Source organism: Habropoda laboriosa, unplaced genomic scaffold (assembly GCF_001263275.1).
Source record: "Habropoda laboriosa isolate 0110345459 unplaced genomic scaffold, ASM126327v1 scaffold65, whole genome shotgun sequence".
NCBI classification, from domain to species: domain Eukaryota; kingdom Metazoa; phylum Arthropoda; class Insecta; order Hymenoptera; family Apidae; genus Habropoda; species Habropoda laboriosa.
The window spans coordinates 3,130,593-3,145,840 of record NW_017100254.1 but is presented as its reverse complement, the minus strand read 5'-3'; the positions used below and the strand labels follow the sequence as shown (position 1 = coordinate 3,145,840).

The 15,248-nt window shown below is 36.3% G+C and overlaps 1 protein-coding gene across 3 annotated transcripts in view; it reads right to left on the bottom strand.

Annotated features, from left to right (window-relative positions):
* The window catches only part of LOC108572505 (syntaxin-binding protein 5), a 37,695-nt gene that overhangs the window by 10,229 nt on the left and 12,218 nt on the right, over window positions 1-15,248 (bottom strand). The window contains exons 13-15 of one of the 3 annotated variants that reach the window (XM_017934758.1): window positions 8,316-8,612; window positions 7,333-7,837; window positions 4,631-4,669 (exon numbers count right to left, since the gene is read on the bottom strand). In XM_017934758.1, coding sequence (XP_017790247.1) covers window positions 4,631-4,669; window positions 7,333-7,837; window positions 8,316-8,612 — 841 coding nt within the window. Of the gene's footprint in view, window positions 1-2,115; window positions 2,162-4,630; window positions 4,670-7,332; window positions 7,838-8,315; window positions 8,613-15,248 lie in introns of all 3 variants that reach the window. The other 2 variants (XM_017934760.1, XM_017934761.1) reach the window with 2 other exon arrangements.

Sequence of the window (15,248 nt, the reverse complement as noted above, 5' to 3'; positions counted from 1 at the left end):
TATTTCACGAGGAAATCACGAGATAAGAAATTTTTCCCGCCTGTTCAGGTCATTTTTACCTAACCGTTTGCACGAAAATCACGGATTTGCAAAGAATTTTGCAATGAAATATCGAAATAAACTGAAACATGGTTGAAAACATTTGTTTGCTGTACCGTGGCTATTTCTGGACAATCGCTATGTGGAATAATTTCAGTATACATTATGCAGAGTCTCTTATAGCAGTCAGTCAATGTCAGTAAAAAGAAAAAGTTGGAGAAACATAAGCAACAAAGCGCTGTCAGCTCTATTATATTAAAAGACAATCGATGACGCATTCAAAAAAGGAAAAAAAGAATATGTATATATATAGAAATGATTCTGCATCCTGTTGTCACTAACGATGTCCTAACCATCCGTGTTGTTGTTATTATTATTACTATTGCTATTGCGTGCAAATTATGGAAAAAATATCGAGCAGCCTTGTAAAAGCGTTATTGTACCGAGAGAAAGGTGTTAAGATCCTATGATACTATACCGTAATTTAAACACATATCAGAATCATTGTAAAAACACACGTACACACGCACATACACTCAATCACACGCATAGCGCAGCGCATAAAGCGGTATATCAGAAACGATAAAACATGGCGAATACATTTTGCTGCAATTTTTATGGTTTCCTTTTTTTTCTCTTTTCAAGGTCTTTTAAATAAGGTTTACCTGGCCAAAAAGTTTTTCTGAATGTTGTACATAGATCAGGGGTGTCGAACGTCACTTCTTTTCCGACAGGAGTTGCACGAGTCCCATTATACCAGTGCCGTTCAGTCATTGCCCGTACGGGCAGCGTATTAGACTACCCCGGGCATAAAGAAATCGGCGGGCAAGAAGCCACGCCTTCTCGGGCAACTTAAGCTCTCGTCTTAAGAAGACTTATACCCCTAAACCACAAGCGTCTTTTCCCCACTCTGCTTTAATGTATAATACGTGACATCGCTAGCCCGCGACTTCGCCCTCAGCTTTGCCCGCGGGCGCCCTAATCCGCCAGAAGTCGCGCCGAACGGCACTGCACTCCATATTTATGGCCCTGGTACTGTCAGCTACAAACGAGGGACATATATCCATCAGCCTGCTGATGGTGGGGCTTGTGCGACACCCGAAGGAGAAGTACTGTGCAGAGCTCAGGAGTTTACTCCTGGAAGTCGTATCCCCGTAAGGCTACGTTCTCTAACACAATCATAAAAATAAGGCACACGTATTGTCATCAGCGGCTGAACGCGATAACATTGACGAATCGGATCATACAGCACCGCGTGGCGGAAGATTTAGACGGTGCGAGTGAAGTACTATTTTTGCCCCTGTGACGCCCGGAGGGCAAACTCCTGAGCACCACACAATACTTAGGTATGGAGGGGCCATTCTCCTCTGCAAGAAGCCACCAGTACGACGCCCCTGTTGTAGATATATCAGAAAGAACAACATGATTTCAAGAAGATGACGTCTTTCATCAAACTGCACACGAAGCTTGAAGCACTTTAAACGAAAAATGTGGAATCAATTGTTATGTGGTTTTATTAGAGATAAAATCGTGGTTACACCTTTAAGAACGAAAACTAACATGGTTCGAGAGAAGAACTGAAAGAAGAATTAAACGTGAGGTCTGACAAAAAATGTTTTCTGTTTTGTTAAACCACTGACCTATCCGGAAATGAAACAAATTGTATCAAAGATCTTATTAGGAAAAAAAAGCAAGAGGAGGAGACACATCGAGAAACCATAAAAACTGCAAAAAGAGTTTGCCAGTTATTTCGAGTAGTTTCGAAGTGATCACTTTATGCGACACATCCTGTATACATGTACATATGTATGAGATGATTTATGAACGTCAAACTGTCGATGTATCTATACAGCATCTAAATTGCGATCAATGCGAGTAACCAAAGACATATTTTAAAAAGAAGATAAAGAACGAAGAAGAAAAAAAAAAGAAAAAAGAAGAAGAACGGAGGCGATTATTATGCGCTTAAACGTTACCTAGAAATCATCTGTACAAAATTCTCGCAAGAAATATATACTTTTTTTCTCGGTGAATAAAGACAACTGTCAAAATGTGCAAAATCGTTGTTTTTTTTACCTGAATCAACCTTGCTGTCGGGGAAGACCGCAAAACTGATTTGAACCTGAAAAAGCGTTAAAGTAGAATCTCTTCACATTCAGTTAGTAGATTTATTTACGCTCAAAAAAGGTAGATTTGTGGGTTTCAAAAGTATCGAAGGAACAATCTCGGTGAATTCGTGATATTTGTTTTGCGGAACACATTCGAAGGAGTAACTTTGATCATCTGCAAAACTCGGGGATGAAACATCGCAAAGAAATGATAACACTTGTCTATACAAGTTGAAAATTCACACATAAAAGAGCGGGGGGCAAGGGGGGGGGGGCAGGGAGGGAAGAGTACAAAGAACAAACGACATGTGGTTTCAATGTACGTACAGTAGAGGCATTCCAAATACTCGTAGGTGTACCTAATTATGTGGGGTGTAGTACAGATATGCTGTTACAGAAACAAATATCTTCTAGGAACGAACAAGGCGTACAAACTGGGATACAAGCTTGTATGTGCACCGATCAAAATGTCGCAATACAATTAGAATATATATGTGTGTATATAAATATTAGCAAAAAAAAAAAAGATACTATTTGTTTCTTCTTGAAGTTTGATGAAGATAATTTGATTTTGTTTGCATCGGAACGTCAACAACTCTATTTTTTAAACGAACATAAACGTAGTCCTCTCGTTTAGGCTAATTCGGTGACCACAGTCAAAAGATCAGGGGTGTGTCGAACTTCTTCACCTTCGAGAGCCACACGAGTCTGGCTCTCGATTCCGTTACTTCTTTTCCTCCAGGAGTTGCACGAGTCCCACTACATATTTACGGCCCTCGTAGTGTGTCAACTACAAACAAGGGACTTATATACGTATGTGTATGTAGCGGTGATTAGCCCGCTTACGGTGGGGCTCGTGCGACACTCGGAGGAGAAGTTTCGTTAGAGTAAAGTAGATATGGAGGGGGCTGTTCTTCCACTGCCCTACGGGGCAGGCAAAGGGCAGAAAGAGCCCGCACGCCGCCCGCGAGCCGCCAGTTGGACACCCCTGGACATCAAGGTTGTAGATAGAGGAAAAGCAACTCTAACGTTCTAATCATAATTATCTTATTACGAATCGAACGTAATATGGTAGTTTGCAAATTTTCCTTACCTAGCCACCTTGAACGAACGTGTGTGTTCACTGGATTAACCAGAACGATAGAATACATTTATGCATGTTAAAGAATAGACAGTGACCTTGAAATCTCCAAAAATAACTGATATTTTTGAAAATATTCAGCTGCCACACTCTATAAGCCACATTGTACATTAATTATAGGTATGAACCCCTCTGATTTCATCCTCTGCACGGAGGACGAAACGAACGAAGATTAACCCTTAGAGAAATTTTTAAAGGTCCCTCAGACCTAAAAAAAATATTCGAGACCAGAATGATTAATACTGATCGCGCAGTTTTCGAGAATATCGAACTGTGTTCACTCAGTCGTATCGAATCACCATGTAGACATTGCTTATATAAGGTGGGAACAAACATCTAGAAAAATTGAACGTATATACGAGCGAATTTTTCAAATTGATCTTTTCCAAAACCAATGCCTCGTATACAACAAATTTCATTCTACATTTTTCAAACTTACTTTTGCACAAAGAATCACTTTCTCTTCGGTTGTACACAGGGTGTAGAAAAATTCATTATCGTGTCTTTAGGGGGTGAATCTACACCCCTAAATCGGTGGATATTTGTAAAGAAAAAATTTGTCGGTGAATAACTTTAATAGCAATTTTTTCAGTGTGTTTCCAGTTAAAAGAGAAACACACTGCATATATTTTTGTGCGAATTTTTTTTACTTTAAGCCCTAAAGATGTTCCAATTGAACTAATTAGTCCTCCTTCGTTACTTTAAGTCCCAAATAACAAATTTTCAACTATTTTTCTTTTTAATCTCAAGAGTCTGCTCTCTGAAAGGACAATTTTCGAAAATCGATTCCGAATAGTATAGTAACTTTTACAATCTCGTTTCACCGAAGGAACATTATTTTCCATTGAAAACTAAGAGACAAAATATGTTCACTTCCATTTTTCTTTTTTCTCTGTATATTTGCTATCTACAAGAAAAACGCTGTGTTAGAAATAATGTGAGCACCCTGTAGAAAGTGTCGAGTGGCGTTAATAAAACAGATTGACTGACTCTTATATTAGACCCTACATTTTCGAATGATCAAAAATAATTTCAACATTTTTATTCCACATAACTTTCTAACGATACTATCGTTTCCTTTCCTCCATTTTTTTTTTCCTTTTCTCTTGCAACATTTACATACGTCGTTATATCGTGTGTACTTTTGGAGATCTTTCACGTTTCAATTTAGCAAGATGTATGTTACAGCACAAGATTGTTAGAAGATGAATTAAAATCAGTTACAAGAACAAGCAGCAAAAAGCATGGTGTTAAAGAAAAGTATTTCACACGCAATTTCACCCTCGTATCCTTTCATTTTTAAAACAACGACACACGGTTAGGCAATGCTTTTTAAACTCACGAATTGTGCTCTCACGTCGTTTAAGATGATAGTTTACACCTGTGAAACGTATTTAAAAAATTTTAATCCAAAGATATATGCCAAGCGGTGATTTATACGAATTTTCAATGATCAAATTATTTTAAGACATTTTTACAAATCATGATTAGTTTGCGGATATATAGGGGGTTTGATGATCGAAATGAAGCAAAGAAGGAAGAAAGAAAGGAAAAAGTAATGATAAACTCGAAGTGAACTGAAATTTCCATATGAAACCAAATTGAAATGGTTCTCGTTTAAACCAAATTTTCGTAGCTGTACAGAGTGTAAAGAAATTAATGGTCACGGCTTCAGGGGGTGAATCTACACCCTTGGATCGGTGGACATTTGTAAAAAAAAGTTTCCGCAAAATTGTTTACAACATTGAAAATTAATGTAAAATTTTTTTTTTACATCAACGTATTCTGCTCGACGAGAAATAGTTTCCGAGATAAACGTTGTTAAATTTTGGTAACGATTTGATTGTGTAGATCTATACGTATAGACTAGGACCTACTAACACTCTGCCATTTGGTGGGATCTAGCCGTGTAGGACACGCTTGGTATAATGGTGTGCGTGCGCCTACACAAACGCCGTTTGGTTCGGCGCCTGCCTTCGTGTTTAGACCTTGGCTGTCCCTTTAAACGGCGTTTGCGTAGGGGCACGTACACCATTATACCGAGCGCGTCCTACACGGCTAGATCCTACCAAATGGCAGAGCGCTAGTAGGTTAGTAGGTCAATAGGTCCTATACGTATAGCTCTACGCAATCAAATCGTTGCCAAACTTTATCAACGTTTATCTCGGAAACTATTTGTCTGTGGCATATGGCTCCTTTCAGACTTTTTCTCTTCTCGTCGAGCAGAATACGTTGATGTAAAAAAAAAAGTTTAACATTAACTTTCAATGTTATAAACAATTTTGCGGAAACTTCTTTTACAAATGTCCATCGATCCAGGGATGTAGATTCACCCCCTGAAGCCGTGACCATTAATTTTTTTACACCCTGTACGTACAACGTACTTTTTCTATCACGTCGAAAGAAAAATAGATGCTACATGCTCCGCGAGAAATTGGGAAAGGATTCTACTTTCGTTGTAAAGTGTGCAGCGAAAAGAACCAGGTTGTTTAACGGTATCCTTACTGTGGCAAGGCCTGCGTCAGTCATGCACAAACACAAAGATCCTTCTAACCAATTACGAAAGGGAGAAGCTCAGGGGTCTAATAAACGCAATCGGCTTTTTACTTTTGCAAGCTCTTTTTTTTTTCTTGTCTCTCGCGTTTAGGTTTCAGATGTATGTGAGTTAGTTTGGTCATCTGTCGATAATTATCAATACGAACGTAAACGTCGTTTATCGGCACTCGCCAAAGTTTTAGTGTACCAGGACTGGAAGTTACTCGAGGATAAAGAAACATGGTTACCTCGTACATTTGTTGTTTCTCGACAAACAATCGCCGAAGTGACCATCGAAAGAGTTTCTAACGCTTTTGTACATGTTACGAGTGAATTTGAACGGGTAGCAAAATTGCGTTGTTAAGTTCTGGCAGAAAATAAAAGAAAAAACAAATATGCAGATTTGTGTACAAAGATGGATTTAAAAAACTCTGTCGGGGAGATACATTTTACTGAAGAAAAATTCTAATGAAAACGTAACGAAAAATACTTAACAACGTACAGAGAGGCCCTTTAAAATTTGATCGTGTTGTTTCTTACATAGAATGGCGTAAAAGTGCCTAAAATGTTTAAAGGTAACTCGTGAAATTTGGCGAAAAATATGGGAAAAAGAGCGTACTTGTGCTGTTGAGAAGAAGATGTAGTCGTTTTTAAGTTAATGGGAAAGAACATCGATGTACAAAATTTTAGTTATGCGTTTCAATTTTGTACTTTATGTGAAGAAAAAAAAAGAAAAAAGACAAAAGTATCAAAAGTACTGTTACCACTGCACTCTTCATTCTATGGCAGCTTACCTCGTTGGTAATTGACGATCACTATACTCCCCCCACCCTCGGTCATCACGTGCCCTACACTCGTTGGTGCAGGGAGGTGTTTCTTGGCCACCCAGACAATTTGGAATGTTAATAACTAAAAAACGAAGCCTCGAGCGCAATTTCGTTATACTTGATTTTCGTGTTATTTTGGCTTGTAGAATCACCCCTTAAATTTTCTACCAACTGTATTGCCGAACACCCTGTATATATATTTGTATTTATCTAGATTACGATAATAGATATAGGACGTAGACACTGTTTATCGCTAAAAATAATTTTAGATGAATCTACGAGCATCCCAGGCCGTCTTTCGTGAAATTAAGAAAAAAAAAAAAGAACGATAGAAGCACGGTAAGTTGGAAGGTGTTTACACAGCAGAGCTCTTCTCCGTATAAATTAGCCTAAATTCTATTAATACGCTTTCTCGTTAAAATGGACACATCTCTCGTTTCCTGACCGAAAGAACTGATCCGTCAGGTCCGGTGGAGCGCAATAATCACGTTGCAGTTCAAAAAGAGGATGATTGTTTCTTTTTTTTTTTGTTAGTAACATCATGACCAATCACGCCGATACACGCGCCACGCATATACGCTCGCATTCGCAAATGTTACGTTTAATCTCTAACACGTAATCACATCTCTAAATGCAGACGGACAACACAAAACTCTCCTCTACTCTAATTTGAAACACTTACTGAATCTTCTTATTAGATTGCCGGTGAAGGATTCGCTGGCGGTGTTGTTCGTTTCCTCGCATCTTAGGTCGCATACGGCCGGATCGTTTTTCGCAAACTTTAAATTCGGCACGGACAATAAACGACCCTCCCTTTTCGATTGTTTCATCTTCACGATTTTCTTCAATCTAGGCGCTTTCGGCTCGTTCTCCGCGAGCAACAAATTCACCGGTCTTACAGCAGCAGCAGCAACGTCCGATCGTCCGATCGCGTTCTCGTTCAGAGATTGCGCGATCGTCGGTTTGCCGTCGTTCTCTCCCTCGCTCGTCACACTCTTCCCCTGATGCTGTATCTCCCTCTTTTTACAGTCGTTCGTTGAACTATCGTATCCCGGTGCCGACGAGGAGCCTTCTACCACCAACGGGGACTCCGACACGACACTTTCGTTTCGAGACAACGGACTCACGGTTTCGTTGACGTTACAGTAAAAAATGGAAGATTTCAGACCGCTACTATCAGTGCCTACCTGTTAACAACGGGGTACTTGTATATACTTATTCCAGTCTCGCACACGCATTCTCGCTAAAGAAATTCACTTTCTAACCACGATTTGCATCTACGTCTCTCGATAGTGGGTAACAATTCTTCGATAGATCTCGTTAATCGGGAAAATTATTATCGTGAAATGGAGAAAAGCATTGCTGCAAATAGAAGTCCAAACGTTTCTTAAAGTGTCCAAGTGTGTTACAGACACATAGAAAAGTAGCGAATCAATTTTTCGTTAGTATTATCACAGCAAAGTTCTCGATGCAGAAACACCGGGATTAGAAATCGAGGTAACGCGACGTTGACCTTTCTAAAGATAAAATTCTCCAGGAACACCATGCAGATACCGAAGTTCGATGAAACAGAAGTGAGAAAAATTAAGAAGCAATTTGCATATGTTAGAGTTAAAACTGCGCGATCGTTAAGAATTCGAAGGATATGAAAAAGCATACAAGTACCCCATTCTGAGACGTCACCAAACCCGGTGAGAAAGTACTTTTTATTTTCAGATCAACTTTGCTGAGCTGCCTCTTCAGTCTGAGTCCCTTCCAACCGTGATTTTTCACACAATCTTCTTCGTTCGTTGTACAACCAGGCTTACTGGTCTCGTTTAAAGGTTCCTCCGCGATCTCCTTACTATTATTGCTTCCAATTTGCGTATCACCACCGCGAAGCGGGCATTGCTGCGGCTGTTGAACATTCTCGGCTACCATTGCTAATAATCCTTCAGATTCCACGGTAGAGTCTCGATGAGTCTGACGGATTTAACATGTTGAATTTTTCAAGAATGAATTAATGCGTACTAAGTGAAGCGTTCATAAGATTGTTTAATTCTAATTCTAGAAGCGGGTTAATTTTATCGTGTGATGATTTTCTGTATGCGTATATAATATACAGCACTGTTTTTTTTTTTTTTTTTTAGTATGTATACATAATATGTTAAATTAACGCTTATCATTTAGCGGTATGTCCTGTTATCTAGTGAATATATCTTCGGAAGATATCGATAATCCCGTGCACCGTGTATAAATTCATTCTTATAAAGATATGGTTGAAATTTCAATTTCTCAAACGATGAAATATCGCAAACATATGGTCACTTGTCACTTCCCAAATGAGCGCAATTTGTCGAGAGAAAGAGGTTGGAAACCGAAGAAGACAGGCAAAAAAAAAAAAAAAAGAACGTCCAACCCATGTTACACATTTTCAAGATAATCCAATGCAATGAATGCCTAAGATGCTCATAGAGACAATTATCTTAATAAACCTAACACCCTTGTTTTTTTTTTTTCTTTTTTTCTTTGCGCATATTAAAGTAAATCTAAATATATATACAGAATTAAATGCTTCTTCAGAAATTCAAGAGACAGAGAAATTCAGATTCAAAGGGAAAAAGCACGATTTAGATTTTTATCATTGGCGATACAAAGTTATTTGAAACGCTAATTTTTTTTTTTTTTTTTTCTTGCAACTTAAACTTGACTTCTGAATAAGCTCTCATTATCGTTTTAGCATAACTTATACCATACAGGGTGTCTACAGAATATCCGATGCTAACACGATACTTAAAGTATACTTAACACATTACTTCGTGTATAAATAGCGAAAAATTGAGATATTGAAAAATGGTTACTTATATGCAGAAATTTTGCGTATACGTAAATGCCCAAAGATAAGTGTATACTTTTAGCTACAGTTAGGCGAGCGAGCGCGTGTGTGACTGTGTGTGCAATATGTACGTAAATTAATTTTACTTTTTTTTTCTTCTTCTTTCTATCGATATTTACCCAAATTTCAAGCAAGCAAGTTTTCGATGGTACAGAAGCATTTTACATACAAAAGTATACCACTGAAGCTGATATTACCAATATTGTACTGTTTCAATAAATAGCAACATTCTAGTTTTCGTTTATCGTTCAAATATGTCTAGTGAACTTATCACAAGCTAAGATTACTGGAGACATTCCAAAGAATTCTTGATTAAATATACGTAAAGTATGTATATTAGAATTCTATGGAATGCTTGAATTTACTATTTTACCGATTATTACGTGTGTAAGTACAAGGATATAGGTGAATAGAATTTGAAATCACCTGTCATCGATGTTATCACTTGATTAATGCTGTCATTTATCGATGTGATATACGTACGTAGCTGAAACATTTCGTAACTCCTCCTTACAAATTTCATATTAATCATACAACACTGTGCTTCCTTATTTTTTAATTGTAAAATCAAATATTACTTTTCGAGCTCTCTATAAATACCAAACTGATTACTTTTTCATTTCAATCAATTGATACTGTGTGCAACCTCACATTTTGCTATACTTCGCTAACGTTTGTAATCATTTTACTATTAAATCAATTATATACGCTGCAAGCGTATGATACATACGTGTAATGCACACACACTCACACAAACACACATATTTACTCTGCTCTTAAAAATTTGGGAACGAATAAATCGCTTGAAACTGATATATACTCTCTCTCTACTATAACCGCTGATGGTAAATTCAAATATAAATCAATTACAATACAACAATTACCATTAGGATAACTTTGTGCAAAAATTGTAAGGAATAAAGTACGTAACTGATTACCATTGAAATACAGGTAACTCTCGTATAACACAGTTTGAAAATTGAAAATAACATATTAAACTTTGTACGATTTTGCCGAATAAAGGAGGATGTTAAAAAAGGGCAAATTTTGGCATACGGCCGGAACGAAACATTTTTTTACAGCATGATTCTACGCATCCTAAGGAACAAAAAATGTAATTGCCATTTTTCCCGGAAATGATGGGAAAGTTATGAGAAATGCGGTTCAAGGTAAGAGTATGACCATACTTATAACTTATATTCCGTCTCGTTTTCTTCGGACGATGGTCTATTCGTAAATTAACCACTTAGAAACTCATATTGAGTATCATTTACAAAGATTGTTGTACATTAGTGTTTAATAAAAACCAAAAATAATGAAAAATAATTAATGACAAATTAATCGAAACAAGGAATTCTTTGATGACACAATGCTTATATTCTACGCAATCAGAAACCAATGATTATTTATTCTAGAAGTGAAAAAAGTTATAATAAACTGTCGTAAATGTAATAAAATAATCGTCGTGGCAGGGATACAATAAAAAAGGAAAACTCTGACAGAATTTGCATTTCTTAACTGTGTATCCACTATGAAAGCCGGAGGAAAAAGTATTATCTTACGTATCAGCCTAAACATATATGTACATGTATACAGTGTTCTGTCGAGCTACGCGTAGGTTTAGAGACATCGACTGTCCGCGTAGTTGGGAACCATCCCCCGGTTTAACGGAAAACTGAAATCTGATCATCTACACTGCGTGTCAATTGTCGTATATTGTCGTTAGAATAATAACAAACAAAGTAGGTCGTGTGTAAAGACTTAGTTGTTTACTAAGAGACAGTGTTTTTCCAGAAAAGGATAGAATATGTATATGTCTCGAGGAGACAGCAGTAAAAAAAACTAATTTGTTGTTGTTTCATAGCTATACCACATCTTATTACAAGAAAAATAAACTTAGGATACGATAAAACGAAATTGTTGCAGTAACTGATCTAATAAGCTATACGTAGGCTATCCTCAATTTTCAATTAACTCAATCATTCGATTGTGTACGTATACACATATACATACACATTATTCACGCATGCACATACCGCGAAACCGTAGCTGTGTAGCTCGCAGAGACACGCTTCTCGTTTGATTTTTCTCCCAAGCTGAGCTCTTCGTTGTGTACATACTTGAATTTGGTGCACTAGCTTCTTGTATGCAGCGGCACTTAATTCACACGAACGAATATACTATGTACGTAAATTGATTGGAAATCCGCGTATAATCGAAAACGCGTTGTTCGATGTATTCCCTACAAGACTATAATCGCGCAGTATGAACGACGTTCGTCGTTCGTCGAGGCACTCGTTCGACTGCCTCGTAAACACCGACTGAGGACGAGTCGTCCTGCCCGATTTACGATCGCTGTACGCTCGCAACTGTTCTGGGAAAAATTCTAGGCCTTAACTTCTTAGAACTCGTGATATTTCTTGCGAGCCAAACATAAGAAACGCGAGCCTGGGTCGCTGTACGTACATCGAGCTAAACATAAAGCTAGCTGTCCTTTTCACAGTAAAACTATCGCGAGTTGCTCTCGAGAGTATCTCTCGCGAGTGGACACTGCGTCAAATGCAAATTCTGTTAGAGTCTTACTTTTTTATTGTATCCCTGTCATGGCGATTATTTTATTATATTTACGATAGTTTATTATAACTTTTATCACTTCTAGAATAAATAATCATTGGTTTCTGATTGCTTAGAGTATAAGCATTGTGTTAACACTAATGTACAACAATCTTTGTAAATAATACTCAATATGAGTTTCTAAGTGGTTAATTTACGAACAGACCATCGTCCGAAGAAAACGAGACGGAATATAAGTATGGTCATACTCTTACCTTGAACCGCATTTCTCATAACTTTCCCATCATTTCCGGGAAAAATGGCAATTACATTTTTTGTTCCTTAGGATGCGTAGAATCATGCTGTAAAAAAATTTTTCGTTCCGGCCGTATGCCAAAATTGGCCTGTTTTTAACATCCTCCTTTCATTTGAAACCAGAATTTCGCTTCAACGCGATATTCATTTTTATGGTATGCGAGAATTACCTGTATTGTTTTATCGCAAGCATCGATGATTTTGTGCACAAAGCTTTAAACGCAAGTCCATGTTGCATGTACAACGACAACAGTAACACTTCGTATAACTGTAGAGAACGATATTCCATCGAGATTTCGTGAAATCTCACCTCGTCGAGATGGTAAAAGAGTAAAAGAAATTCGAATGGCAAGAATGTTTCTCGAAAACCTCTTTTAAGAAATATTAATTATGTTCGGTTGCTTTTCATCGTCTAACAAATTGAAACAGACAAAGAACGTTGTTTGAATAGCTAAACATTGGGAAATTTTGCACGCGTAGGCTCCAAGTGAAAATGTGTTTTTTTTTTTTTTTCACCTCTCGATAAATGTCGCAATGTAAAAGCAAAACATACACGTGTATAAGCACACAGTAGTAACGTGGAAATTGTCAGTTGTGCGATAATATGTATTCTGCAAAACGTGCGTATATAAAGGGAACATGTCAAACGATGTCTTTATTTGTTTGATTATACATTGCGAAAAAGAAAAAAAAAGAGAAAAGAAAAAGAAAATACTTCTCCGTTGTTCGACATTCATATTTTGCCATTAATTTCTCCATGCACTTTTTTTTTCTTTTTGTTTTAGGTTTTTTCATCTGATACACAAACAATGTTGTGATGTATAATATGTAATAATAAATGTATATATATATTCAGTTTGGCCATCTTGTATATCTTGTATCATTGTAACTCTAACTTGAAATTTCTATGTACATGCACAGACTCCATCAAAAACGTTTATGTTGAAACCGACGCACACGTAAGTTGGTATGTAAGTCTCATTGGGTCATTAAAAGCAGTATACAAGATCACGATGATAGTTTTCTAGTAATTAGGGCTACATTTCGAATTGTGTCATCCGTTTGTTTCTCTGTTTGCTACATGTTCAACATCAATCGAACGTTCTATAATACAGCTGAAAGCTAGCGGAAAAAACTCGAGTATCATCTACTGTTTCACTACCTACTTCCAACGAGTTTCTTTATTCTCGTAATAAAATAATGCCGCATATCATAAAATAAAAAAATAAAAAAGTTTTAGCTGTTTCTTTAACGAAAAATAATTTTCTCTTACTTGTTTCAACGTAGGTAGACACATAGTTAGCTAAACATTAAATGCATAATAAGCATGAATATGATAAAGAATACATTATTCCTTTTTGTTTGAATAAGGGAAAAGAATAAGTGTGTACCGTATGTGCGTACATATGTGTGTATATATAAAATTTACCCAATATCGATCATTGTATATTCTCCGATGCGTGACTTGGAAAAGTATTCTTAATAAAAGGGACTTACATAAATCTTTTACAACTAAATTTCAATTCTCGGCAAATGGAAAATGACAAGTTTGACCACTAGTTGCCGATAACATTCTCGTTTGTCGTTTAAAACTGCGTGATTCGTGTTTATATACAATTTTCCTCTACTAAAATTCTTGTACCTCTAAGATTCCAAGCAGAAAATATATGGCTGGATTGATTTTTCAGGATAAAAATTGTACTCGACCACTTTCAAGTGTTTAAAAATCACTGTAAATTTTATCGTGATAAAAATATGAATTTAAAACCAGCAGTATTTAAGGAACACCTGATAATCTTAGATAATGCAAGCGGCACTTCGTCTCCTATAATGACAAAAATAAAATATCAAAAACTAGAATAAAGCAATGTATCAACTAGTTGCAGTCCATCTACATACAAAATTTGGTTAAAATATGTGTGTCTATGTGCGTAACAATTTTGTGTAAAACAGAAACTTTGTATAAACAAACACGGTAAAGCGAAATCGTAGAATAATATCTGGCATATTGCCTTTGAAGTTCAACAAATGACATACATGTTATAAATTTTCTGCTTGGAATTTATGAAAACAGTATAATGACCATACACTTACTTAATTATTAGAATTTCTAGCTAAGCAATGGGTTGAATTAGTAAAAAGGTCTTATGAATGAAAAAGAACACAGAAAAATTAAAAGTTCAAGAAGATCAAATGAATGAAAAATTGAAAAAGTTCAAATTTAACTATTTGGTATTTGATATTTAGTTTTATGTAAATTAGATGTTTTACCATGTTTTAAATGTTAATAGATAGAATTGTAGTTTACCGCTGTTAGATGTTTAGCTTGGCACTATTAGTTGTTATTTTTATCGGGAACCGTTTAATATTCAGTACTTTCATTTCGTATAATATGTAAAATGATGCAAATAAAATATGAAGCATGGTAATAATGTTCGTCAGATGCTATTAAATTATACGATACGTTAGTTGTTTCGATAAATTGGATGATTTATGGTAGCAGAAGGTGTTCGTTTCCAAATAATCAACTCTGAGAAGAGTCACACGATATCGTCCATATCGGTTTTTTTTTTAGATAATTAATACTGGGAAACTATTCTTGAAAAATGACCTACGACTATTTAACGACTCGTCTACTTTTACACTTTTAAAAAAGTTGAAGTGTTACAATGTTATTCAGAACTGAAGTTTTTAATATTTACAAAAAAACAAAATTGATAATTACAAATTTAATAACAAATCGAACATTCAAATTATATGTATGTAGTTTCTTTTACACTCATGCAATATAATGAAGACCATTAATTTTAGTATCTAGGAAAAGCGAAATGCATATATATTTAAATATATAAAAT